The sequence below is a fragment of the Ochotona princeps genome, chromosome 7, assembly GCF_030435755.1.
Source record: "Ochotona princeps isolate mOchPri1 chromosome 7, mOchPri1.hap1, whole genome shotgun sequence".
In the NCBI taxonomy this organism is placed as follows: Eukaryota; Metazoa; Chordata; class Mammalia; order Lagomorpha; family Ochotonidae; genus Ochotona; species Ochotona princeps.
In genome coordinates, this window is record NC_080838.1 from 66,842,758 (window position 1) to 66,870,115 (window position 27,358).

General features: G+C 42.9%; 1 protein-coding gene across 8 annotated transcripts in view; it reads left to right on the plus strand.

The window, feature by feature from the left end:
* Positions 1–27,151, plus strand: part of CCDC158 (coiled-coil domain containing 158) — a 70,308-nt gene extending 43,157 nt beyond the window's left edge. Inside the window, exons 14-25 of one of the 8 annotated variants that reach the window (XM_058667191.1) lie at positions 2,820–2,932; positions 3,796–3,954; positions 4,842–4,922; positions 5,447–5,569; positions 10,524–10,690; positions 10,767–10,847; positions 12,170–12,232; positions 14,400–14,459; positions 15,943–16,010; positions 22,045–22,203; positions 24,172–24,279; positions 26,955–27,151. In XM_058667191.1, coding sequence (XP_058523174.1) covers positions 2,820–2,932; positions 3,796–3,954; positions 4,842–4,922; positions 5,447–5,569; positions 10,524–10,690; positions 10,767–10,847; positions 12,170–12,232; positions 14,400–14,459; positions 15,943–16,010; positions 22,045–22,203; positions 24,172–24,279; positions 26,955–27,031 — 1,259 coding nt within the window. In that variant the 3' untranslated portion in view covers positions 27,032–27,151. Of the gene's footprint in view, positions 1–2,819; positions 2,933–3,795; positions 3,955–4,829; positions 4,923–5,446; positions 5,570–10,523; positions 10,691–10,766; positions 10,851–12,169; positions 12,233–14,399; positions 14,460–15,942; positions 16,011–22,044; positions 22,204–23,278; positions 23,629–24,157; positions 24,280–26,954 lie in introns of those variants that run through there. The other 7 variants (XM_058667189.1, XM_058667190.1, XM_058667193.1 and 4 more) reach the window with 7 other exon arrangements.
* The last annotated feature ends 207 nt before the right edge of the window (positions 27,152–27,358 follow it).

Genomic DNA, 27,358 nt, shown 5'->3' on the forward strand with positions numbered 1-27,358 from the left:
TGGAAAATCACTTTCTGTTTTTCCCTCTCTATATATAACTTTGCCTTTAAAATAAATAAATAAATAAATCATTATAAAAAGAAAAAGTTAAAGAAATAAACTTGTTAGTAAGAAATCAAACCTTTTATTCTCTCTGTAATTTTTTAGGATTTTCTTTAATGTACTTATGTGAAAGTTGAGAGAGGAGGAGGAGAGCAGGCGAAACATATCTTCCGTCTTCTAATTTGCTCCCCAGGTGCCACAACAGCCAAGCCTGCAGCGGGCTGAAGTGTGGAGCCCAGAGCTCAGTCCAAGTCTAATAGAGATAACAGAGATCCAGCTACTTAAGCCAGGATTCACTTGGTCAGAAGCAGAGCAGACACTCAAAACACAGTGACTGGGCCCTGGGACATGGGCATCCCAAGTGACGTCTTCACTGCTGAGCCAGACATACACCTGTAGGAGATGATCTGTAACTAATGCTACACTTTGTGTTTTCATCATAACCTCTAGGTACTAGTCAGACCTGGCTCAGAGCAGTAGCATTTTCAAATTGTCTTTCTCAGTTGATTTAAGAAAAATCAGAGAGTCTTCTAACTTTGAGTTTCCAAGCAAGATAACCATCATGTTTTTTCAGTGACCTGCCATGTCTTCAATATTCAGTGCTTTCTGCTCATCTAGAACATTCTAATTTTATCATCACTGCTTTATACCATCTAGAACATTCTCATCCTATCACTAGTTTAAAATCATCATATATATGCTTATGCTGAACAGTTTGGCTGTTGAAACAATACTGAGTTCCAAACATTTAATCATGAGAATGAAAATTGTTTAGTTTGCAATACAACCAGAATTTTTAAAAAAGATTTATTCATTTTTATTGCAAAGTCAGATATACAGAGAGGAGAAGAGACAGAGAGGAGGCTCTTTTGTTTGTTGATTCACTCCCCAAGTGACCGCAGTGGCTGGAGCTGAGCCAATCCAAAGTCAGGAACCAGGAGCTTTTTCCAGGTCTCCCACGTAAATGCAGAGTCCCAAGGCACTGGGCCATCCTTGACTGCCTTCCCAGGCCACAGCCAGGGAGCTGGATGGGAAGCGGGGCTGCCAGTATTAGATCCAGCGCCCATATGGGAGCCTAGTGTGTTAAGGCAAGGACTTTAGCCACTAGGCCACTGCGCTGGGACCTAGAATTTTTTTTTGTCATTTTTTTTAACTATATTTTTGACAATCTACATAGTTAATTACGGTAAAAAGGTTCAGGGGCTATAGGAAAGTGGGTAAAACTATTATGTCCATATTGTTTCCTTCATGTATCTGAGGTAAAGGGGGATATTGAGGAAGAAGCCCCACCCTGTTTCCCACCCACCCCAAGTCCCGGATGTGGAGCATGCTCTGAGATACGTGCTCAAGTGGTTTTAATAGTTCACCAGTTATGAATTGCTGCCAGTTTTGCCGCTTGGACTTGGAATTTAAAAAAAAAAACATTGATTGTTGATGTCTTATATGCTATTCTACATTAGTTTCTGAAATAAACTTAGTAAAATTATACTATACATGGTTCTTTATGTGACGATATTTTAATGTACATATTTCTCATGTAAGTATGAATTTGACAAAATTGGAAGATGATTTTCTTTTTTTTTAAGATTTATTTTATTTTCATTGGAAAGTCAGATATACAGAGAGGAGGAGGGACAAAGAGGAAGATCTTCCATCTGTTGATTCACTCCCCAAGTGGCCGCAATGGCCGGAGCTGAGCTGATCCGAAGCCAGGAGCTAGGAACCTCTTCTGGATTTCCCATGTGGATGCAGGGTCCCAGGGCTTTGGGCCGTCCTCAACTGCTCTCCCAGGCCACAAGCAGGGAGCTGGATGAGAAGCAGGGACACCAGGATTAGAACCGGCACCCATATGGGATCCTAGCTCATGTAAGGCAAGGACTTAAGCCACTAGGCTACCAGGCCGGGCCCAATTTTCTAATATTGTTTCTATGGGAAATGTGACACAGTGTCATGGTCAGTGGCAAAATAACCATGAGACTTCATTTGTATTGCCAAACTCAAAACCTCTGAATAGTTGCTAGAAATCGTTATATCCCAACTTGGAGAAATCTTAAGATTTTTTTTGTCTTGCCTTTGAAAACTGCCTTGGGGAATCTTTTTAAAAGATTTATATATATATATATATATATTTTTTTTTAAGGCAAATTTACAGAGAGAAAGAGATATGGAGAGGCTGGGACTTTCATCTGCTGGTTCACTCCCCAAACCGCTGCAGTGGCCAGAGCTGAGCTAGTTTAAAGCCAGGACCCATGAACTTCTTCTGGGTCTCCCACATGGGAACAGGGACCCATCGACTTGAGTCATCCTCTGCTGCTTTGTCAGGCCATAAGCAGGGAGCTGAACTGCAAGTGCAGAAGCTGGGATACAAGCCAGTGCCCATGTGGGATACCATTACCTGTATAAGATACTAATGCCATAGGCTGATGATTAGCCTACTGTACCACCATGCCAGCCCCACCTTGGAGTGTTATAATTGTCACCTTCTCAAAAAGTTTAACCATCAAAGTTCAGTAGCTTCTCAGACTTTAGGAACTTTAAAAGCAAAAGCATTGGTTGGTATCATGGTGCAGATGATACCAGCATCCCACATAGGCATCGCTGTGCTACCTGACTGTGCTACCTCTGATCCAGCGCTCTGCCAATGCGCCTGTTAGGCCCTTTATGGAGCAACCAGTGAATTTCTTTGTGTCTCTCCCTGTCTCTGTAACTCTGTCAAACAAACAAATGCATAAAATTATCTATTTTTAAAAAACATTCTTCAATTCCTTTTTTCCCAGCTATGAAAGTGGCAATGGGAATGCAAAAGCAAATCACAGCCAAAAGAGGTCAGATAGATGCCCTGCAGAGCAAGATACAGTTTCTGGAAGAGGCTATGACAAACGCAAATAAGGTGAGTCTGTCCTCAGAGTCAGGGAACCAACGTGCTCCCTGGTAACAGTCACGCAAAGCAGAAATTCACAAAGCAGTGGAGACTAAGGAGAGCTTATTTCTTACTGAGAGAATGAGGATGAGTTCATGAAGGGACATGTGGGCAGGATTTTAACCAATTGCAATTTAGGGGCCTTCGGCACCTGCACCCATATAGTCCTGGGTGTTCCACTTCTGATTCAGCTCCCTGCTAATGGTGTGGGAAAGCAGCTGAGTACGGCCCAAATCCTTGGGCCCCTGCACCCACGTCAGAGACCCAGAAGAAACTACAGGCTCCTGACTTCAGACGAGCCTAGTTCTGGCTGTAACAGCTGTTTGGGATTGAACCAGCGGATAGAAGATCTCTCTTTGTGTCTCTCCATATCTCTCTGTCTATAGTTCTTTCAAGTAAGGTAAATAAATCATATATATATATATATATATATATATACACACACATATCATATATACATATAGTATTTCAGTTGTAGGAAATGAGAAAAAGGACATTTTTTTGAAGTAGGAAATAATTGTGAAAAAAGTCCAGTTAGTTCCACTATAGTGTGACCCAGAATTTTGCATAGCACAGTACCTTCTAGGAGCACAAACACAGTGATTTCAATTTTACAGATTCCATTAAAGATATGTTAAGCCTGGAAAGAAGTAATAGTACAAGAAGTGACAGGAGCCAGAGAGAGTAGATAGGAACAGTTCTGGCTGCTCGTAGCTCCAGTGCAGAATTGCTGTGATCTGGTTCAGCAGTCTTACATACAGGTTTAACTTTTCACCGTTTCTCGGCATCTGCATCAGCAGGTTGTTTCTGCTGTTTTCCTCCTCTAATTGTAGGAGAAGCATTTCTTGAAGGAAGAAAAGAGTAAGCTCAGCCAGGAGTTGAACACTGTCGCGACTGAAAAAAACAAGATGGCAGGGGAGCTGGAAGTTCTGAGATCTCAGGAGCGCCGGCTGAAGGAAAAGGTGGCCAATATGGAAGTGGCCCTGGACAAGGTAGTCACTAACCAAACCCAGAAAGGAATCATCAACTAAATGCTTGCTCCCCAGTAGGATGGTTCTGAAGGAAAGCTCTGCACGTCAGGAACTGGACCCTGTCACTTTGCGTTGTATCCCATCCACTTCACTCAAAGCAAACCTCTGGCAGAGCATTCAGACTGTTAAAAACACTCACGATGCAAACTTTTGCCAAGTTATTTTTCAAGCCAACATAAGCAGAGGAGCAGTGCAATACAGGCTTAAGGTACTCCTGCTGTCCCCAGTGGCCTGCAGGATTACAGATGCCTGCGCAGACACTTCCCCTACTGTCCTAGAATGACTGTGGAACTACATAGAAGAGTCTGGGCAGCATCAGTAAAACGATCAGGTCCCCTGGCATCTGGTGCTCTGTGGGGTCCAGAAAGTGCAGGTGGCAAACCCAGCTTAGAGGACAAGAGGGCTCAGTGTTGGCTCTGGCGGTGGCAGTGTCATCCAACACCCAGGGATGAGACTTCCTGGAACCCTAAGCCACCAAACCTGTTCTCATTTCCCAGGAAGCCAGCCCATCCTACACCGTGTTTGTCTGCTGAACATGCGGTATTGACTCAGTATTTTGACTTGTGTTATTGTTCTATCCATCTTTATTCTGTGCTAAAACTCTGGACTCATTCCGTCCTCTGATCATGCATTGTTTTGAATGCCCCGTGCATGTATGGTGAGATGCAGAGGGTGGAGGCAGCAGCCTCTGGGTTCTGTTCACTGAGTAGACAGCAGTAGCCTGGCGTGCTGCGATTGGGGAATGCTTTCTGGAAAACATGGCAGCTTTGCATTTATGAGTTCATGAATGTGAGTGAAGAATGAAGGCTAACTCACGTGTGGTCGCTTGATTGTAGGCCTCTTTGCAGTTTGCAGAATGTCAAGACATAATCCAGCGGCAGGAGCAAGAATCTGTGCGCCTGAAACTGCAACACACTCTGGATGTGAAGGTGAGGGCATTTTCCTTGCTCAGGAGCAGTGTAAGCCCTCGTGGCTTTGCTACATGCTACTGTCGCTTCAACATTGTCTGATACTAGCAATTATAAATCAGTACAAACGCAATAACAAACTATCTCAATCACTCTCCTACATGGTGTAGCAGTTTGAAACACCACGCTTTATTATTAGTTGGCAATAAGTGAGACACAAACCAGTATCCTAAGTTCCTACTAGGAAATAGCAAAAGGGAATTTGAGTGCTAAGAAAATGTGGATGTGTTTGAGGAGCAGCAAAAGCAGTGGAAGTTCTACAATAGAAAGCACATTTTTAAAAACAATATATTTTACACTGAAGTACTTACATATATTTGTACTGTATATGTGCATATATAATCTGTTTGAGAAGTATGCTTTATAGTTGCAGACATACTTTAGAGTCTCAGTGGTAATTTTGCTTGTGAATGCAAATGCAGTCTGATTTGCCAGTTCTCTGTAGTTGTAGACTGGCAGTTGCTCACGTCCATATTGTTTTCCAGGAACTTCAGGGCCCTGGATTCACTTCAAATTCTAACGTGAAACCACGCCTGCAGCCATCACCTGTGACCCGTTCCCATTCTAACATTCCGTCTTCACAGTCCACAGTCAGCTTCCTGTCTCATGTAAGTAGCCTGTCTCACATAATCTGTGATGCAAATGATACAGTATGTGATTTTAAATTGGGAGGAATTTCACACAAAAAAATTTTGTCTTACAGAATTTTCAAGTACTAGCTTTTAGATTTATACATTTTTCTTTATAGCCCGTGGCATCCCAAATAACGAAAATATTTTCTTCACTTTCGTTATTTTATCTAGGGAAAATGAGCAGGCATATTAATGGAATTAATGTGACCAGTAATCATTAGAGTGAGCTCTTTAATAGCCTTAGATTCACTTCTTCGGTTATTTCCATCACAAGTATTTCTGGAACACAAAGCGAATGTTGAGATAGCTGTGTAAGCATTACTTCAAATGTTAAAAATCAAGTTGGTGGTTTTCTGTTGTGTATTATTTGCTTGGGAAACTTGGTCATAGTCATAAAAATTGTTTTAATCAGGGTAGCCTCAGTGACACAGGGTTAAGCCACTGCCTGTGACACCAGCATCTTGTATGATTGTGGTTTCAAGTCCTGACTGCTCCTCTTTTGGTCCAGCTCCCTGATAATGCACTTCAGAAAGCAGCAGAGGATGGCCTGGAAGCTCGGGCCCCTGTACCACATGGGAGAGCACGTGAAGCTCCTGGCTTCAGCCTGGCCAATTCCTGCTTGTCGTAGCCATGTGGGTTGTGAACCCCCAAATGGGAGGTTTTTCTTTTGTTGTTGCTCTTTCTCCCTGTATAATTCAAGTGAACAAAAAGAATTTTAGATTTTTTATTAATCCTAAAACATCTTCTTCCATTTAATTAAAATGTTCACAATTTAAAATTTTTTGCTTTAACATTTCATACTTTTAAGCACAGGAAAAAAGTGTGTGCATTGTAAAATTCAGGATTTTCCCCTTTAAAGAGTTATTTGGCCATAAATACCTCATTTACCTTGTTTTCTTTGTTCTGGACTTTGTCTCCATAAATCTTCACTGCCTTGGTTATTCTGCAGTGCTGTCAGAAAGCTTTTTTTTTTTTTCCAGAAAGCTTTTTAAAAAGCACTTTGTAAAACTCTTGTCAGGAATTCTGGGAAGAACTATTGATTTGCTGTTACTGGAAAAAGATATTTATAGAACCAGTGATCCTTTGCAGTTCAGTATTCAGCTCTGACACTAAAGAAGTCATTTTTTTTCCCCATAAATCATAACCATGAAATCTATTACATCCGTTAACTGCCCAATCTTAGGTATCATTAGTAATTCACTATCTCTCCCCCTTTTTTTTTTTTAAGATTTATTCATTTTTTATTACAGCCAGATATACAGAGAGGAGGAGAGACAGAGAGGAAGATCTTCCGTCCGATGGTTCACTCCCCAAGTGAGCCACAATGGGCAGATGCGCGCCGATCCGAAGCCGGGAACCTGGAACCTCCTCCGGGTCTCCCACGTGGGTACAGTGTCCCAAAGCCCTGGGCCGTCCTCAACTGCTTTCCCAGGCCACAAGCAGGGAGCTAGATGGGAAGTACAGCTGCCAGGATTAGAACCGGCGCCCATATGGGATCCCGGGGCTTTCAAGGCAAGGACTTAGGCCGCTAGGCCACGCTGCCGGGCCCCTCTCCCCTATTTTTAAAATGAAAATTATGTACTTTTTAAATGACTAACAGGTTGAAAAAGACTATCCTTGTGCACTTAGGATGTGTGAACAGAAAAATGAGCTATGGGGGCCAGCACAATGGCCCAGTTGGCTAACCCCGTGTCTGCAAGCACCAGCATCCCATGTGGGCACTGGTTCATGTCCTGGCTGCTCCACTTCCCGTCCAGCTCTCCTGCTTGTGATCTGGGAAAGTAGTAGAGAATGACTCAAAGGCTTGGGAGACCTGCATACAATACTCCGAAGAGGCTCCTGGCTTCAGATAAGCTCAACTCTGGCCATTGTGTCCCCTTGGGGAATGACCAGCAGATGGAAGATCTTTCCCTCTGTCTCTCCTTCTCTCTGTTAAACTGCCTTTCCAATAAAAAATAAACTTAAAAAATAAGCTGTCACACAAGAAAGAACAGGCTATTCTGCCAAGCAACAGGATAATAATATGTTGGGAATGTTTCTCTGTATGCATTGTAATTCAGAGATGAGCAGAAACTGCTCATTTTTATTTATAATAAAATCATTGCACGTTAAAAGTATATACATTATATTAAATTAATCCCTCAAAATTAAAAGAGACAACCAACAATAGAAAATATCCAACAAGAAGCCATCGAGATCTTAAATGTGTTTGTGATTTCTTTTTGTGGCCCTGGGTGCGTCAGTTAAGTATATTGAGGGTTGCTCCTTCATCTCTAATGAGGAATCTGAATGAGATGAGCTCTAAGGTCATCTAGAAATTCCATAATTTTTCATATACCAAAAAATAGCCTGGTAGATTTTGCCCCTGTTTAATGTCTAGACTGAACTTGACTATGAAGAGTCTCATTAACATCTTAAAAACTACCAGTCATGTATCCACTGAAGTTTTTAAATAATCTTTCTAACAGGAGATATTAATAATATATTCCAAATAGTCTGTGATTTTATTATATATAGTTTGTACAATGAAGGTACTACACATTATTTGTTTTATTCATGGTGTGTCCTATAAGTACCTAGGAAATTCTAACATAGAATCAGAACATAGTAAGTGTAATAACTACTTGTCTAATGGATTAATCAGTTTATTGTAGAGCATTGCCTTCAGGTTTTTATTGTTTCTGCTAATAAGGCCATTGTAAATCTCACTGTTGTTCTTCTGGGGGTGTTGTTCCCTCTGACCACGTTGAAGGTTTCCTTCCCATGTGGGCTTAGGGCAGTGTGCCTACAGTGTGCCGAGGTGTGGCCTTCTTCACGTCTAGTTTTCCTGACTTCACTGCTATCGCTGAATGTGAGGATTAGTATCCTCAGAACTTTTATGAAATGCTTACCCCTTCGCTTCTTACTTCTCTTTCTTCCCCAGCTGTTTTCCCTTGTTAGGACTCACGTCCCACAGGTGAATACTTGCAGCGTGCCTGCTGTGTGTCTCCTGCCCCTTCTGTTCCCTCTCTGTGCTTCAGTTTAGAGATCCTCTCTTCAGTCAGGAGCCCAGAGTGCTCAGGCCTGGCCCCAACAGGGGTGGCAGCGATCCCAGCCTTTGAGGCATCACTTACCACCCCCTGGGTGTGTGTTAGCTGGAAGCTGAAAGCAGAAGCAGGGCTCTCTGGCTCTCCCTGCCCCTCATTCTCACTCTCCTTCTCTCACGCTGTGCCTGTCATAGGAACAAATCTTAAAAAAAAAAAAAAAAAGAACAACACCCATATAGAAGCCTGGTGCGTTCAGAGTGAGGACTTTAGCTGCTAGGCTACCGCACCAGGCCCCTCAAGCATCATCTTAACCACAGCACCCAACATTTGCCTTGCTCCTTTTTTAATAGTTGAGTTCTGAACATTGTACATAAAACAAGATTTATAAAATTAATTTTTGGTTTTAAACTTTTTTTTCCTTCAAAAAATATTTGAATTTTCTTCTGGCTGGCAGCTAAGCCAAGAGCACTGTAACAACCTCACATCACCTCAGTGCACTCACAGATTGAGGTGATTTGAATGAAGACTCTATTCCTAAGACATAGTGCTTAGCCAGTTACCCTTCATCTTTTTAGTGGATTTCCAGTTTTTCTCTTTTCAGTTTTTTTATGCTACCAGAAGCTCATCTTACTTTTTCAGTCTCCTAGCTGGCTGCTTCTGGAGTTGACAAAAACGTCTAGAGTGAAGTGGACCCAAATACATAATTGCTCTGGGTTTTTTTTTTTTTTTCGTTGTTGTAGACTGCCTTAATACATCTTCAGTGCTTTGGTAGCTCTCCTGTCAAACAGACCTTTATACACACACACACACACACACACACACACACACATAATATGTATCTATATATGTGTCATACTTTCTAATGAATTCTGAATGGAAGGGTTGGTTTGCCATTACTGGAAAAAGAATTCCTCAATTGCAGTCCTTGTTTATACAGTACATTTGTCATCTGTAAACTTCTGCTGTAGAACAGGAAATGCAGCTCTCCTTAACCTGGAGGGCATGTGCACACAAAGACACGTTTCTTTTACTTGTGTAACCCAGTATTAAAATGATGATGATAAGGATGTTTATGAAACACTGTTAAAGTTAAAAAATGTTTAAAAACAAACTTGTAGTTTGATCCTGCATACAAGGGGTCTTCATAAAGTTCATGGAAAGTATATGTTATGGAGAAAACTACACATGGATTTCAAGAATTTGCATGAAAATAAAGATTTGACTCCATTTTTATAACTTTTAAAAACACTTCCAGGTGTCTATGTATTTATTATATATGTATATACATATAAATTACATATACACTTGTACATCTGTATTCTCAGGGTATTTGTCCCAAGATTCTCTCCAGATAGCAAAATCCATGGATGCTCAACTCCCTTATATAGATAGCCTATGCCCATCTTCCAATATACTTTAAGTCATTTCTTTATTACTTTAAATACCTACCACAATGTAAATGTTATACAAATAGTTGTTACACTGTATTAAGGAATAATGATAACAAGAAGGTCTATATTTGTACAGTTCAGATGCAAGCACTGGAGGCCTAACTACACGACATCTGAACAAGAGCCAAGTGAGATGTGCTCCGTGCCGGCTGGGAGCACCTGTGAGGTGGCAGAGGCCACAGCTGGGTGTGCCTCCACTTTGCCCCAGAGATTCAGCATGGTGCTGAACATACAGAAAATTCAAGTTTTGCTTTTTGGAATGCCCTGAGATTATGTTTTCTCAGCATTTTGTATCCAACGGACTCCAGGGATACAAAAATCGGGAAATGTGGAATGCCTCTGTGGTACTCTATTGATGCCACATCATTTCTATTTTCCAGTTGCATTAATTTTCTAGCAAAAAATAGCACAAACCCCCCACAATGTCTTTGTTTTATATGTTTTTTCACTCAGCACTCTCTGAAAGCCAGTGCACTGAAGGAAGACCCGACAAGGGACCTGAAGCAGCTTCTCCAGGAGCTGCGCAGTGTGATCAATGAGGAGCCGGCCGTGCCCCTGAACAAGACCGAGGACGATGCGGGAACGCCGACGCCATCCCTAGGCCCTCTGGGCATGGCTGTGTAAGACTGTGGCCCTCAGAGGGAAGGCCCCTCTCGGGAGTGGCTTGCCACTGAGTGTCCACGTTTTACTCACCAGGGAAAACCATATGGAAGCGGGGCCGTTAAGCAAAAATAAAACAACTTGCCACCAAGAGAAAATAGTCACTCTCTTCAGAAGGTAGTCAGTACAAGTTGGTGCCCAAAGTTGCATTAATATAAAGTAATTTATAATTCCCAACTGATTCACATTCATAAGTTTACTTGAATGTCACAAGAACCATTTGAGACAAGGCAGGTGGGGTTCATTTACAAATGACAAAACACAGAATGTCAAGAGATTGACTTTGGTGCAGCACATGGGTTAGTGATGGAACTACAGCTGGAATCCATGAGAACAGCTGGATATTCCAGCAACACTGAAAAGGGCTTTAGCTGTCTAGGGCTTTAGCATGCCAGCGGTACAGCAGATTAATAAAAAGATCCAAAAAAGTGTGAGCCCTCCCTGCCATGTACATAGTCGCATATTCTCATGTTCTCTTCGAGCACTTTTAGATTTTGTGTTACCATTTTTATATGGCATTTATATATGTATATATTTCATATATAGATATTTATATCAAGTATGTGTGTATGTATATAAATTACATGTATGTGTATATGTTTAGTTTAATATTATAGTAGCCCAGTGTTATAATATTCCTTTTCTGATTATTTGACAAATATCTAAAAGCAGAACTAACTGTTACAATACTATATACAGTCAGTCCTCAGTTCCTTAAGATTTTCAATTAGCATAGATTAACAAGAGGTACCAAAATATGAGCAGGATTTATCCAACTGTTATGAATAATAATAGTAAAATACTAGTGCCAGCCCAGTTATGTAATATCAGGTTGAGTTATTGGAGTAACACATTGCCAGAACTGTCCCATTGCTCACTTCATCAAAGACATTTTCATTTGTCAGAGCACTTTTATTCTTGCTACAACTGTCTTAGAACTTAAAAACTAGGGAAGTATTATTACCCTAATTTACTATGAGTAAATTTAGGTGCAGAATGACTTGTCTTCTTGCATAAAGCCAGAAGGCTAAGCTGGAAGTGAAAATTGGCGTCCCTGGCTCCCACAGGATTTCCATGGCTTTTCTGATGAAATTTCCATCCCTCCTGCCACAAATGATGATGTAAGCTACACTGGGTGATATCAAACATGGATATATTTTGTCCCTACTTTTAGAGAGCTTACATTAACTTGCTGTGATCCTACAAATGACCTTGTCCCTAAAGCCCAAACTCAGCTGAAAGCTTGTAAGGGTAAATGGAAGGAAAGCACTTTTTAAATGATGACTTCCAGAACTAGTGCTTTGCAAAATCTGCTTGTAGACCTAAAATGTATGGTGTTGCTTACAGAAAAATACATATCAGCAAAGAATATTCTAAAAAACACAGAACCTGGAAATTGTTCTTCATATAAGTAACTGAGAGTTGTATTGTCTCAACAGAGAAAGTGGTAGAGTGCGAGACTGTGTCTCTGAGTCAGGCCTGAGGATTGACGCATGCCATCGGTAAGAAGAATGTGAAATTCTGGGTTAATTATCCAAACTGTATGTAAAACTGTTAAAATTATTCAAATTAGTATGTCATTTTATAATGCATTGAAATGGAATTAATTTCAAATAAGCTGTCCAGTTTGTTTCAATTAAAAAGGAAAAAGGTTGTATGTGGCCTGATACTTGAGAAAGTCTGTCTGGACAGTTTACAGTAGGACTCAATGGGCACACTGAGTTCATTCAAGAAAAGCTGCTTAGTTTAAATGGTATGACTCTAAAAAGGATTTCAGTGATATGAACTAAGGAAATATACTTATGGGCCTGGCACAGTAGCCTAGTGGCTAAAATCCTTGCCTTGAACGTCCGGGATCCCATATGGGTGCCAGTTCATGTACTGGCAGCCCCACTTCCCATCCAACTCCCTGTTTGTGGCCTGGGAAGGCAGTAGAGAATGGCCCAATCCTTGGGACCCTGCATCCATGTGGGAGACCTGGAAGAAGCTCCTGGCTCCTGGCTTCAGATAGGCACAGCTCCAGCTGTTGCAGCTGCTTGGAGAGTAAATCAACAGATGGAAGATTTTCCTCTCTGTCTTTCTCTCTGTAAATCTGACTTTGCAATAAAAATAAATAAATCTTTTCCACACACACACACACACACACACACACACATATATATATATATATATTTGCCAGGTATCATAGCAGTACACTTTTGTGTATTCATTTACTGATGTTTAGCCACATGAAAGTTTAGATGCTTTGCCATACTCAAACTGCAAGATCCTTTTTACATTTACACATGGGCAGGATCTTCAAAAAGTTCCTGCAGATGCCCAGTGTGAAAAAAGTGCACAGGTTTCCAAAATCTTTTCACCAAAGCAAATGTACCTTTTAATTCCACTGTCCTATGTACCTTTGGAAGCACCCTCTTATTTACAAGGATATATATATATATATAAACTGTGGAGAAAGAGTGTTCCAGAGACCAGGTATAGTAACCTTACAACAGCTTGGTCAAATTTCACTGAAAGTAATCCTATTTTATCACTAATAAAATTGTTCAATTTTCTCAGTGAAATAAAAAGTATCAAGAAATGAGGTCTATGGGCTTGGCAGCGTGGCCTAGTGGCTAAGGTCCTTGCCTTGATCCCATATGGCTGCTGGTTCTAATCCCGGCAGCTCCACTTCCTCTCTGTCTCTCTTCCTCTCAGTATATCTGACTTTGTAATAAAAATAAAATAAATCTTTAAAAAAAAAAAAAAAAAAAAGAAAAAGAAATGAGGTCTGAATGCCAAATAAGAACCTAAATGAGGACAACTTCCAAGAACTGACTTTAGCCAAAGAGGAGAGAGGCTAGTGTTAGCGTGCTGTGCCTGTGGGACACAGAAGCCACAGTTAGAACATCTGGCAGCTGCTCACTCCACTGCGGTCAGTGCGTGTCCCTCAGTGAGACTGTGAAGAATCTGACCTGTCACCAGTCTGCTGGTACTTGTTTTTTGCTGTAATCACACCTCATTAATCCTGACTCCCCAAGCCCTTTTGGTCTTGGAGCTTTTCTTCATACTGTTTCGCCCAGACTTTGTGTGGTAAAACCAGTTAATGGGGGCTCTCTGGCTTGCTGTCACTCCCTCACTCTCTTCATGTATGTGTTCCTCAAATAAATTTTTTTTTTAAAAATTAGATTAAATAATGTTCAGAGGAAAGATTTTTTTTAAGTTATTTATTTTATTACAGTCAGGTATACAGAGAGGAGGAGAGACAGAGAGGAAGATCTTCCGTCCGATGATTCACTCCCCAAGTGAGCTGCAACAGCCGGTGCTGCGCCGATCCAAAGCCGGGAACCAGGAACCTCTTCCGGGTCTCCCACGCGGGTGCAGGGTCCCAACGCATGGGGCCGTCCTCAACTGCCTTCCCAGGCCACAAGCGGAGAGCTGGATGGGAAGTGGAGCTGCCGGGATTAGAACCGGCGTCCATATGGGATCCCAGTGCGTTCAAGGCGAGGACTTTAGCTGCTAGGCCATGCCGCCGGGCCCTGGAGGAAACATTTTTTGTTGTTAATGCTTTTGATGCAGCTAACTAGCTCTTAGATAATCAGATGTGGTCATTTTACTCTACACTTTCATTAAACTGATAAGTAAAATTCATTATATAGGCTTTAATTTCTCTCATTCCTCTGCCAACAGAAGCAACAATTCATTAAGGGACTCCACCGAAGGCAGCAAATCCAGTGAAACACTTAGCAGGTGAGAAATTCTAGCCTTGGCCCTTCTGCAGTTGTTCATTAACTAATTAAAAGATCAGTAACAGCCCATAATATGTCACATGCTGTGCTTGGACACAATGGTAATCAAGACAGACAGGTGAGGGTACCACCTTCAGGTTGCTTGTACTCTGAGATGGAATGCAGGCGTCTTAACCTCTAGTCCAATTGCCTGACCCTACTACATATTTTTGAGTTATTACTGTGTTCTGATTGTTTAGCTTATCGCCATTAGCCTAAGGTACTGAAAGGCGTGAAGTAGGCATCCTGTTTCCATGTATGAAATGTGGACTCTGCTTATGTGAGCAGCTGGTCACCCTCGCCCAGTTGTGAACAGCAGAGTTCACATGTGAATTTGCGTCCATCTGGCTCCTAAGCTCAGGAGTGTAGCTCCGCTCTGGGAACTGCCTCTGAGGACCCAGACTGAGCTGCCAGGGAAGAAGGCCAGGCAGGGGGCCGAAAGGAGCTGGCCAAAGTCTGCCATGGTCTTCTACAGGCCTAGAAAGCGCTGCTCACCTCGGCAATGCAGTTCCCAGGGCAGTACATCTGACTGTGGAAAGGTTGTGGCTCAGTGAGCTAAGATCTTGCCAGTAATATTGGCATCCCATATTGGAGTTCACGTTCAAGTTACGGGTGTTGCTCTTCCCATCTTGCTTCCTGCTAATGCACTCGGGAAAGCAGCGGAGATGGCCCAAGCTCTGGGTATTTTGGGAGTGACCCCGGTATGGAAGATCTTCGTCAATTTCTCTTTCAAATAGATAGAATTTTAAGGAAAGGACTGTATTTTCCAAGAGAATCATTGAGAAGACCTTGCCTTACTATGTAATGACTGGCAGATTTTCTATCTGTGTTTTGTCTGTTTTCCTTCAAGTGTTCGCATGACCTCTGGAGAATTCTACTCTATACTAAGTGTTAGGAAGTAAATGATCTTTTAGTTTCATAGGGAATTAGTTTTGCCCTCACAAGCACTTGGAAAGGAACCACCTCAAGAACTGCTGCCATGATACTCCTCCCTGGACACGTGGCTGCAGGGAACCCGTGTGCTGTATTCCCGCTGACTGACTGCGTACCCTGACTGTGTGGAAACAGACACTACAAATGCTGACAGGGTGTTTTTTTGTTGTCGTTATAGTTCCGGATTTCTTCTCCCTTAAATGAGTCATTAAAATTGCATCTGAGAATTTGTAAGAAAAGTGACTTCAGTTTTGTAGTTATTATTACAGAAAAAAATCAGTTTTCTAGTAATGACATTATACATTACTTTCAGTCTGCAAAATGAGCGTGGGTAGTGGGTGCAAGCAAATCCATGCGGTGTTGACTCTCCCTCTTAAGGGTTCTGCGGCTCAGGGCTAGGCTTGCCTTGGTATTTTAACCTTCATGTTGGCCTGTGTTAGGTTGCTTGTGACCATAAATCTTAGTGCTGTGTTTGAAGCGTAACACTTGTGTGACCATTCTTGCGCTTCCAGGGAACCGGTCGCTTTGCACGCAGGAGACCTGGAGGACCCCTCCAGTTGCTTCACTTTCCCTTCCACAGGTGAGTTTTCAGTGAACGCACAAAAATGGGGCCCACCTCAAATCCTGCAGCGGTTCCCCATTTACAGGAGAGTAAGGCCAAAGTCACAGCAGCCTGTAAGCCCCCTTAGCTCTACAACCTCTTTCCATACCACTCTCTCCTGCATTCGGCCACAGCAGCCTCCGACTGTCCTCGGGCCCGCCAGCTGGCTCCCATGTTCGGGCCTTTTCGTGCCCGGCCACAGTGACGCAGCCAACAGTGTCCACTGAGTGAGCTGGAGGAAGCAGAGAGGCGGCACGGGTGCTCCATGAGATTCCTAAGCAGGTCTTCACTAGGTGATCGCCGTAAACGTGAGTCACCAAGGAAGAGAAGGACTCTGTTGAAAAGAAAACTGGCATGGAATTAGAAAAATTAGACATGGATAAGAAAAAACATTAAAAGGAAAAGCCTTAAAAAGTGAAAAAAATGTAATAGGCTTAACTGAAATCATAGCCATAGGTAAAATGACACAAAGGGATATTTAAAAGTAGGAAAGACAAAAAAAAAATTAGAGGCTATGTCAGATTTGGATTGGAAAGACAAACCAGCAAACACATACTTAACTCCATTCACCATCCATGCAACTCTCAGAAAATTGTCGTCATATATTTAAAAAATAAAAGCAAATGTGGACACCACAATGAACTATTTGCACTGTTTCATAGAGTTGATATTCATTTGGAGAAACCAGCACATTTACACTTTGCCTTCTAGGATTTTTCTTATGCCTTCGATGTTTTGTTTAATGTTAAGTCTCCTAGTGATAGAGTCTCTGGTTTCCTGAAAAAATTCTTCCATTATTGTTTTTGGAGAATATTTGTGTGGAGCCTAGAATCCTGAGTAGGTGTTTTCCTTTCATTTGAATACATCAACCCATTGTTTGCGGCTTCCATTTATTTTTACTAAAAAGTTGGCCTTTGGTTTAATAGTAGTTCATTTAATTGTAATAGGGCTTTTTCCTGCTTTTGGTAATGCTAGGATTGTTTCTGTCTTTGTTTTCTCAGTTCTTACTAATATGTCCAAGGATGGTTTTATTATTTAAGAACACATTTGGGGATGGGGCAATGCTGCTTGAATCTGTGTTTTATAGCATAGTCTGTGCTTTATAGAATTCTGTGGATCTAGATCAACAAGAAATTTTTTTTCTCTTAATTTTTTGCATGGTATTTTGTAGCCTCATATACTTGTATTTTTATTGCTTCTTTATATGAAAACTTGTACTGGTAATGTGAAGCCTAGAACGAGATTATCTTCCCACAGACAATATTCCTGCTGCATTTGGTAGACAGCCAAGGGCATCGGCAGCCCCAGGTGATGTGATCAGATCAGGAATGAAGCAGATAACCCTCCGGCTGCTCCATAGCAAGCCTAGTACCCAGTCACTTAGTCTTTTTTTTTTATTTTTTATTATATTTTTGACAATCTTTACATAGTTAATTAGGGTAAAAAGGTTCAAGGGCTATAGGGAAGTGGGTAAGACTATTATTTCCATATTGTTTCCTTCATGTATCTGAGGTAAAGGGGGGTATTAAGGGCGAAGCCCCACCCAGTTTCCCACCCACCCCAGGTCACGGATATAGGGCATGCTCTGAGATACTTGCTCAAGTGGTTTGGATAGTTCACCAGTTATGAATTGCTGCCAATCTTGCCACTCCAAGCATGATGAGGTCTTTGAAGAATCCACTGATTGATATAGTCCATCGTAGAGTCTCCATTTGCCCAGGTCTTTACTGCCAACATATAGCGGAGGTGGTTGATTGACTTGTTCTGTCTTCTGTCTTTTCTTGGTTAGGGTTCTGAGTCCAGCAGTTCAATTGGCGAGATGCCCAAAGAAACTTTGTCTGAGGTCTTCCCAGACCAGATTCTTGTATGTACTAGCAAGTACAGGACCCGGCACAGTCCATTGCCCCGATCAGCTGGTGGTTGCAATTGCTGGGTTGGTTCTGTTTTCAGCCCCGACTTCCATGGAACCAATGGGTGTTGCAGTCCAGCCTGGTTTTGCCCAGCACATACTCGGCCCTCACATCAACCAGTGGGAGCTGCAGCCTAGTCGGAGCGACCCACAATAACCCCCACCAGGCCTGCTCCCTACCCTAGTTTGCCAGTATGTGTAGCAGACTAGTCCAGTCTGTCTCACATCCCATTTGGCTCTCATACGTGTCAATGGGTATTAAAGCTTTGTTCCATCTAACCAGCTCAACTATGCAGCCCTCACGGATGTTGTTGAGTGCCTCTCGGTCTAGCCACCCCAGCCCCTGTCCTAGTGCCCTCCTGTGGGAGTGGTAACCCAAGAAGGAGGAGCCCACTATTTCCCTCCCATGTCTCTCCCACTCCCAGATTATGCATTCTCCAGGTAGTTCTGTGGTTTGACTTGACAGAATTAGCCCCCAGTGCCGGCTTCTGCCAGCTGATGCTGCGGCTAAGCCCAAACAACCCTTACCCACTCTAATTTTGTTTGCACCAGTGGGAATAATCAGCCCAGCCTCGCTTTTCCCCGATCTAGTCCACATGAGGCGCACAGGTGTTGTAGCCCTGCTTAGACTGGTCTGCCCCATCCCAGCTCACACTCTCCAGTGGGAGTAGCTGTCCAGCAAGGGAACACCCCCATATTCCCCCTGCTGGCTCCGCCCCCTCTCTTCCTGGTTCTCACGTGTGCTGGATGGGCACTGCAGTCACATCTGGTACAGGCAATCTCACCCTGGCATTCCGTATTGTGTACTGGCTTTTGTCACAACCGAACCTGGCCCTATACACACTCTGTTCTGGTGCTTAGATTTGCCAGTGGATGATGTGAACTGATTCAGCCTGGTCTGCCCCCAACCCATGCCAAATGTATGCCAGTAGGAAACTTTCCATGGCCTATTCTGGGCTGTTTCCTATCATGCTTCTTGTGCTTACCTGCAGGGACTGTGTCCTGCCAGAGGAGTTGCCCAGGCTCCTCCATCAGAATCCCTCCCAATGCCAGATTTCACGCATACCAGTGGGTCCATGAGCCAGCACTACTCGGTTCACCTCCTGTCCTAGCAGGAACAGTGGCTTTTCCTGACTGGCCTTCAACCCAAACTGGTTCTTGCTGTTGGATGTTTCAGCCCAGTCACGGCTCGTCCATACCCACATATGGCTCACACACGGTTCAGTAGGGGTTGAGACCTAGCCTAGTCCATCCCACATCTACCCTGGTCCTCCAGAACACCAGACAGTGTTGAGATCTGGCCCAGAATGGAACGTTCAGTTCCAGTCCACACTTGTGCCAAGGGAGACTACAACTGTTTCCTGATCAGAACACAGCCCCCATTCCAGCCCACATGCCCCTTGGTGGGAACCTCAACCCAGTGAGGGTGTCCCCTTAGCTCCTCAACTGGGCCTGTTTCCAGCCATAGATCACGCACATGCCAGTGCTTGCTCTGACTCAGCTTGGCTCAGCCCCTCACCTGTCCTGGCCTCTACCTTAGACACTGTGGCTTAGCATCCCTGACTCACACAGACCAGTAGGTGCAAGAGCCTAGCTTGGCATGACCTGTGCTCCATGCTGGTTTCTAGTTTTGCTTGTAGGCTAAAGTTTGCTCAGTCCTGCCCAATACATCCCGTTTCATTACCAATTCACACATTAGCCAGCTGTTGGAACTACTTTGCCCAGCTTGTCAGACCCCCAGGTCTGGACCACATGTTCACCAGCGGGAGCTATGACTCGCCAGGAGAGTTCCCCAAGTTCCTCCACTTGACACCGTCCCAGACCCAGTTCTCATACATGCCATTCGGTTTTAGGCCAGTGCCCAGCGCAGTCTGGCCTTCCATTTGGCCTTGTAGGAGCTAGTGAATGTTGCAGCCCAGCCCACCCCACATCCTATTCAGGATGCACATTCGGGTGCTGCTGTCTTGACCAGTCCAGACTGTTGTGGGTTCCTTTACCTGTGATTGATGGCAGGCTCCTGGTCACACCTAGCTTAGTCCATAACCACCCAAGCTCTTAAGCTAACCAGTGGGGCTGAATTTCCACAGGGTTTGGCCCACACATCCCACACAGAAACTACCCCCAGATATGGTTCTTTTTTTTTTTTTTTTAAAGATTTATTCATTTTATTACAGCCAGATATACACAGAGGAGGAGAGACAGAGAGGAAGATCTTCCGTCCGATGATTCACTCCCCAAGTGAGCCACAACGGGCCGATGCGCGCCAGTCTGAAGCCGGGAACCTGGAACCTCCTCCGGGTCTCCCACGCGGGTGCAGTGTCCCAATGCATTGGGCCGTCCTCAACTGCTTTCCCAGGCCACAAGCAGGGAGCTGGATGGGAAGTGGAGCTGCCGGGATTAGAACCGGCTCCCATATGGGATCCGGGGCTTTCAAGGCGAGGACTTTAGCCGCTAGGCCACGCCACCGGGCCCAAGATATGGTTCTTGAATGCTAGTTAATATCATGGCCCTACCTAATGTGACCCTTCTGCTGATCCATCATCATGTCAGGTAATAGGATATCCTGCTGGACAAGCCCCGAGCCTTAGCTTTGCATGAACTGGTGTTAGGTGCTCAGCATTGTTAAGTAATTACAGGTTCTTCAGAGGAAGAGTTACTGCCATTGGGAATCTTTAGGATTGATTCACATCCCAGAAGCACTGTGGGTTCAACCTGGAGCTACAAGCAGCAATTCAAAGAACCAAAACCCCAGAGCTCCCTGGCCAGGTGGCCAGCAGACAGAGCCTGACGCCAAATGGCACACTGGCCACCTGGGGACAGCTCACCACCTGCACGTGGTGGCTGGCGTCTGGGATCTGGGCATGAGACACCTTGTCCTGAGGCCCACCAGCAGCTGGGAGGCTGCTGCAGATTTAAACCCCCAGGCCCAAGGTCACGCCCCTCCCCAATCCCATCCATCACTCAATGAGAGCGGCAGATGGGCCCTGGCCCCAGGCTCCAGGCCTGCCTAGCCCAGCCCCAGAGACCTCCCACCTCAGTCAGTGTACTCACCCCAAAGGGAGCAGTCCCCAGAGCCCAGGCAGGCCCAGGGACAGCTCACCACGTGCTCATGGTGGCTGGAGTTGGGATCTGGGCATGAGACGCCCCGTCCTGAGACCCACCCTGGTCACTTAGTCTTAAGGCGCAGGTCTTTTCGTTGTGTGGCCTTTGTTCTAACATAGGCATTAGGTATTTGCCAGAATACTCCATTCCTTTTGCTACATCATTGGGAATGTTTTTTTCATGAGTGTGTGACTTTTTCAGAGGTTTGGTATACTATTTTAAGCTCACTTTTTTATTTGAATGTCAGAGTGACAGAGGAGAGACAGAGAAAAAGAGAGACCCTCCCTCCAGATCGCTGTAATGGCCTGGGCCAAGCCAAGCTAAAGCTAGGAGCTTCATCTGGGTCTCCCACGTGAGTGGCAGGGCTCAGATGGCTAATGGCAGGCTAATGGCCTGCTTTTCCCTGGCCATTAGCAAGGAACTGAATTCAAAGTTGATCATCTAGGGTCCAAAATGATGGCTCAGTGGCTAAATCCTTGCTTTGCATGCACTGGGATTTCATATAGGTGCCAGTTCATGTCCTGGACACTCCACTTCCTTCCAGCTCCCTGCTTGTGTCCTGGAAAAACAGTAGAGGATGGCCCAAATCCTTGGAACCCTACACCCATGTGGGAGACCCAGAAGAAGCTCCTGGCTCCTGGCTTTGGGTTGGTTCAGCTCTGGTCATTGTGGTCATTTGGGGAGTGAACCAGAGGATAAATACTACTTTCTGTCTCTCCTTTTCTTTGTAAATCTGCCTTTTCAATAAAGAAGTAGTTTTTTTAAAAAAGTGAATCACCTAGGACATAAACCAGTACCCACATGGGAGGCTGGCATCATAGGCACCTAATCAACTTGCTATGCCACAGCACAGGTGCCAAATTTTAAAGTAATTTAATGTTTACTTGAATTACTTGTATTGATATTTGATAAATAAAAGTTATAATAATATGTAATTATAATAAAATTAATACTTAGTATTTAAAAATCATTCTTTTTGCATTTGTTTTTGCAAACTTTTAGTAAGTCCATCTGTGAAAAATTCAGCTTCCCGTTCATTCAATTCTTCTCCAAAGAAGTCCCCGGTACACTCACTGCTAACGAGCTCAGCAGAAGAGTCAGTGAGCTCCACGCCCCAATTCAGACCCACCAAAGCCATTCATTCCCCTGATTCTGTTAAAGGTAAGGCTGACCTGATCCAACAATGTGACTGATTGTTTTCTTACTATTGGGACTTGCAAATTCTTTTTAACAGCCAGAACTAATATTAATGTTAATATTACTAATATTAATATTATGCAAGCTCTCATTATAATGGTCTAATTTCAATGATCTTATTTAAATCACATAACTATTAAACACACACAAGCTTTAGTAAATGTACATTGTCTATAAATATTTTCTTTTTCTCTGCCATGAATAATGAAATTCTCCTCCTCTCTTCTATTGTAAGAAATTGGGTCTTTGAAATGGTATCAGCAGCTCTTCTTTAAAATCTTGGCTCTTCAAGTCTCTGTAAGTTCAAGGGTCTATAACACAAAGTTGTCAAAATAGTCTTATTCTTTAGATTTTAAGTTAATTTTTTACTTAGTAAGACAATGATAAAAATGTTCTGATATAGAATAAAGGCCTGATAATGAGGAGGTTGCTGAATTGTGTTTGGAATGATTCTCATCTTAGTGTGACCCTGACCAGGACCGCCATGTTTCTTCATGGCGTCATTCTCTTCATTTTTAAAGGTATAGTGATTTATTTAAAAAACCGTGTAATAAAGACAGACACACACACACACACACAGACACACACGCACACACACAATCTCCCATCTACTGGGTCTCTCCTCATATGGACACAGCAGCCAGCTTTGGGCCAAGCCAAAACCAGAAACAAACAACTCCATCCAGGTCTCCCACGCAGCTGCAGGATGCTCAGCACTAGGCTGCCATCCATTCCTCCCAGGTGCGTGATCAGGAACCTGGATCTGAAATGCAGGAGAGCTGGACCCAAAGTGGGTGCTCTGAAGCAGGATCTGGGCATCCTGAGCAGCAGCTTAACTTGCTGTGCCACAGCAGCCATCCAGCACCATTCTCTTTTATCAGGAATACTACAGGGTAAGGATTATATCACTGTTGAATCAGCCTTAGTTTTTTCAAAGTCTCTCCTTTATGCATTTCTAGGTGTAATGTTTTCTTGCTAGGAAAATATTGTAAAGGTTATACAGCTAGTGAGGGAACAAGATCAAAATTAAAATCTGCAGATTGTCCATCAGGTGCTGTCAGAAGGGAACTGAGCACACCTAGAAGAGAACAGCTTATAGGCTTGAGGTCCTGTTCAGTTCTACTGCTGCCATTGTGGCCACCGCACCTGCTGTAGACGCCTCTCGGCCCTGTCGGCATCCATAGCCTTCCACATCCCCACTTGGATGGCAGCAGCTAACGTGGGCATTGGCCTTACATACATCCTGAATTGGAGCCACGGTCCCAACTAGGTCTTGCTCCCCCAAGCCTTAAGTTAATGGAATTGCTGTATTTAGTACAACAAGCCGCTACATATGCTTGAAGTATTCTCACTGGTAGGATTTAATATGTTGTATTTGCATAGTAGTAAATAAAATAAGTTTGAAACAAGAAACAAGCCCTACTATCGCAACATTTAGGTAAGAACCTGTTTTGTTTTTAAAATAGTTCTTTAAATTTTCCTTTATTGGACCCTGGTTTGATGGCTCAGTGGCTCAATCCTTGTCTTGTAAGAACTGGAATCCCATGTGGATACCAGTTTGTGTCCTGGCTGCTCCATTTCCCATCCAGTTCTATGCTTACGGCCTGGGAAAGCAGTCAAGGATGGCCCAAAGCCTTGGGACACTGCATCCACGTGGGAGACCTGAAAGAAGCTCCTGTCTCCTGGCTATGGATTGGCTCAGCTCTGGCCATTGGGGCCTCTTGGAAAGTAAACCAGAGGATGGAAGATCTTTCTCTGTCTTTCTCTGTCTTTCCTTCTCTTTGTAAATCTGCCTTCCAAATAGAAATAAATAAATAAATATTTGTTTATTCCTTTATTACAAAGGGGAAATGTTTAATTTGTAATTGGAAGACTTCTAGAAATGAATATTTAATTCACTTTTAATATCACATCTAAGCAATTTTCTAACAGATTCACAGTCTCCGCCATTAGAAACAACAGGAAAAACATGCAGGAAGCTTCAGAACAGACTGGAAAGCTTGCAGACCCTGGTAGAAGACTTACAGCTCAAGAACCAAGGTATGGTGCACATTTCTGGAGAGGTTTTCCTTATTCATAAGAATTTTCTCTTGTTTTCAAATTCAGCCCCCTCTCCATGGACCCATGGCATTAGCAATTTAGAACCTTTAATGAAAATATGAGGGTCCTAACCATGACTAAGCCCTGGATTAATCATGTGACCTGGAGTGGATCACCATAGTCCTGCTCTCCCCTTCACTAGTACGAGTGACAGTCTTGCTGCCCTGCTGCTAGCAGGACATTTGTTGCAAGGGGCTTTGCACCTGAGGCTTCCCACATACTCTTGTTTGTCCCCATTAATTCTGTGGACAAGCCTTTTTATGTTTCCCCTGGTAACCAGGGTGCGATCTCCATCCGCAGCCAGAAAACAACAGTGGTATCTAGTTTACCTAGAGTTTAAATTAGCATAGTGCTGTAAATAACTTGGCCACACAGTGAAATGCCAGATAAAAAGATAAACCACTTCTAAAAATACAAGCGCTGTTTGAATGAGAGCCACCACAGAGGAGGACCAGAGAACATGAGCCAGTGGGGTCACCCTTGGTATCTGCTTTTGTGATACAACTTCGTGAATTCAGGAGAGAGATTCATGTTGGAGTGTACCTGTTATTCCGTGTTTCCATCCCTAGAAAATGCAAGTGCTATATCAAGGAAGATAGAGAATTTTTCCAAGAACAAATCTGTGAAATTTAAACATACTTCCAATTGCTGTTAGCATTTATTGGGCAGTTCCAGCTATGAGCTAGTGCTGCCCTTAACAGTTTCTTGATGTGATCCCAACACTGGGGATGGGTATCATTTGAAAACAAGGAAACAAAACACGAGAGCAGAGTCAGTTGCTTACTGCTGGGTCACACAGTGAGTTTCTTTTTCTTTCTTTCTTTTTTTTTCTTTTTCTTTTTTTTTTTTTTTACAATAGTTCCAGGCAATTTATTGTGGGTTTTTTTTTCTAGTTTGTTTTCTAAGATTTATGTACTTATTTGAGAAGCAGACAGTTGCAGAGTTACAGAAAGAGAGAAAAAGATCTTAAATCCACTTCTTGAGAGATCTTCAGTCCAGTGATTCACTTCCCCCACATGGAGAACGGGGTCCCAAACACGTGGGCCATCTTCTGCTGCTTGCTCAGGCTGTTAGAATGGAGTTGGTGTCACAGGCCACAGCCCAACCTGCTATGCCATGAGACCAGCCCCTACAGGAATTTGCCGTGGAGCTGAGATGCCATCTTAGTAGTTGCTGACTCCAGAGTCCTTATATGTCTTACTATACCGAGGGTATATCAGATCGTCCTTAAAAGAACATTCCAGATCCCTTGAGTAATTAGGACTCCTATGTATGTATAAGCAACAAGAAAAAATGTCTTGCATTTATTATAAGTTTTTTATTTTGTTTAGTGGAAGATGTGTTGTTTTATTTGAAAAGACATTTATTGTATACAATATCCCTTGGAAATTATGAAACATATTTTTGGAGCTTTGCACAATGGCAGTATTGTAGCTAATTAGGTTTGGTTGAGGTGTGATTATTGCTAATTGAAAAAAAGTATTTTTGGAGAGAATTATGGAAGCATTTATCTAAATTTGAAGTGCATATACCTTTGACCAAGATTAGCCATTTGTTCTGCAAGAAATGATTGCACCAATGCACAGAAGTCTGTGTCACAAGTATTGACCCATCCAACATTCTGTATAAAGAAAAGTAAGGAAGCCATTTTGTTACCTCTGTATAATGAAGTGCTATGCAGTCATAACAAAACATGAGCTGAACTGGAAGCATGTTGGGATACTGTTCAGTGAAAACTGCAAGATGTGCATATCTCCTTTCGTATAAAAACAGGAATACATGTGTGTGCAGATAGAGGGGAACGTCACAAAATTCCTAGAAATGGAACTACAAGATATGAACAAATAGTGAAAACTGTGCAGTTTTTCATAGTGCACATTTAAAAATTTTCAAGTTTACTTATCTGAAAGTAAGAGAGACAGAGATGAGTGGAGAAGAGACAAGGAGAGATCTTCCATCTGCTGGTTCACTCCACAAATGCCCTCAGTAGCCAGAGCACAGCTGGGATGAAGCCAGAAGCCTGGAACTCAATTCGAGTATTCCCATTGTAGGGACTCATCTAGCTGAGTGGGAAACTGGAATTGGGACTCCAGTCAAGGCACTCCATCTGGGGATGCAGGTAATCCCAAGCAGGGTCTGAGTCCCTGGGCCAGATGTATGTCCGCCCCTTCCATAGCTTTCTGAACACTTTGTGTGCATGAACTTCACAGATTGCTTGCCCCAGAACAAAATATCTTTCATTCCATCTTCCGTGGGCTTTTCTGAAGTACCCTGATATTCACCACACTGTTTTCAGGGATGCCCTACGAGGGGGCGAGGACAGCAGCAGACTGGGGGTAGACACAGGCTGATCTGCATCTCTTTGACCCCCTCTGAAGTGCTTGGATTACTTACAATTAGTATGTATTCCATACCATTCATTTAAAACAGCCAGGAGAGTAGAACTCTCCTTTCTGTTCCAAGCAGCAATGCTCCCCTACGGTTGTTAGGACTTTCTGGAGTCCAGAATTTCTCTCTCCTATCTTACTACCATGCCAGTCTTTTAAGGAACACAGTGTAGAATCTAAAGCCTGTGTAAATTTACTGTTCTAACTTTGTTTTATCAATATTTTCAGCAATGTCTTCAATGATCAGAAATCAAGAAAAGAGGATACAAAAAGTAAAAGACCAGGAAAAAATGCTACTAAAATGACATATTGCTTGCCTATTCTTTATGGAGGGATGATGCCTGATTGATTGTGGTGTTGTTTATAATTAGTGACCCATGTACTTTTTGCTTTTTATGTGAAAATTTAATAAAAGATACCCTGTCCTGTAAACTATTTTGAAATAAAATACTCTTGAATGTTGTTATAGTAAAACTTCAAATAATGCTAGATTTACAAGTATTCAAACACTATAAGATATTCATTTGTGTTAATGCCTGTGGAATGAAATAATTGTGTGTTTTATTATGTTTACTGGTCTTGAGACAATACAGCTATTTTTTCTGCCTTAGAAAAAGAAATTCTTGGCAGGA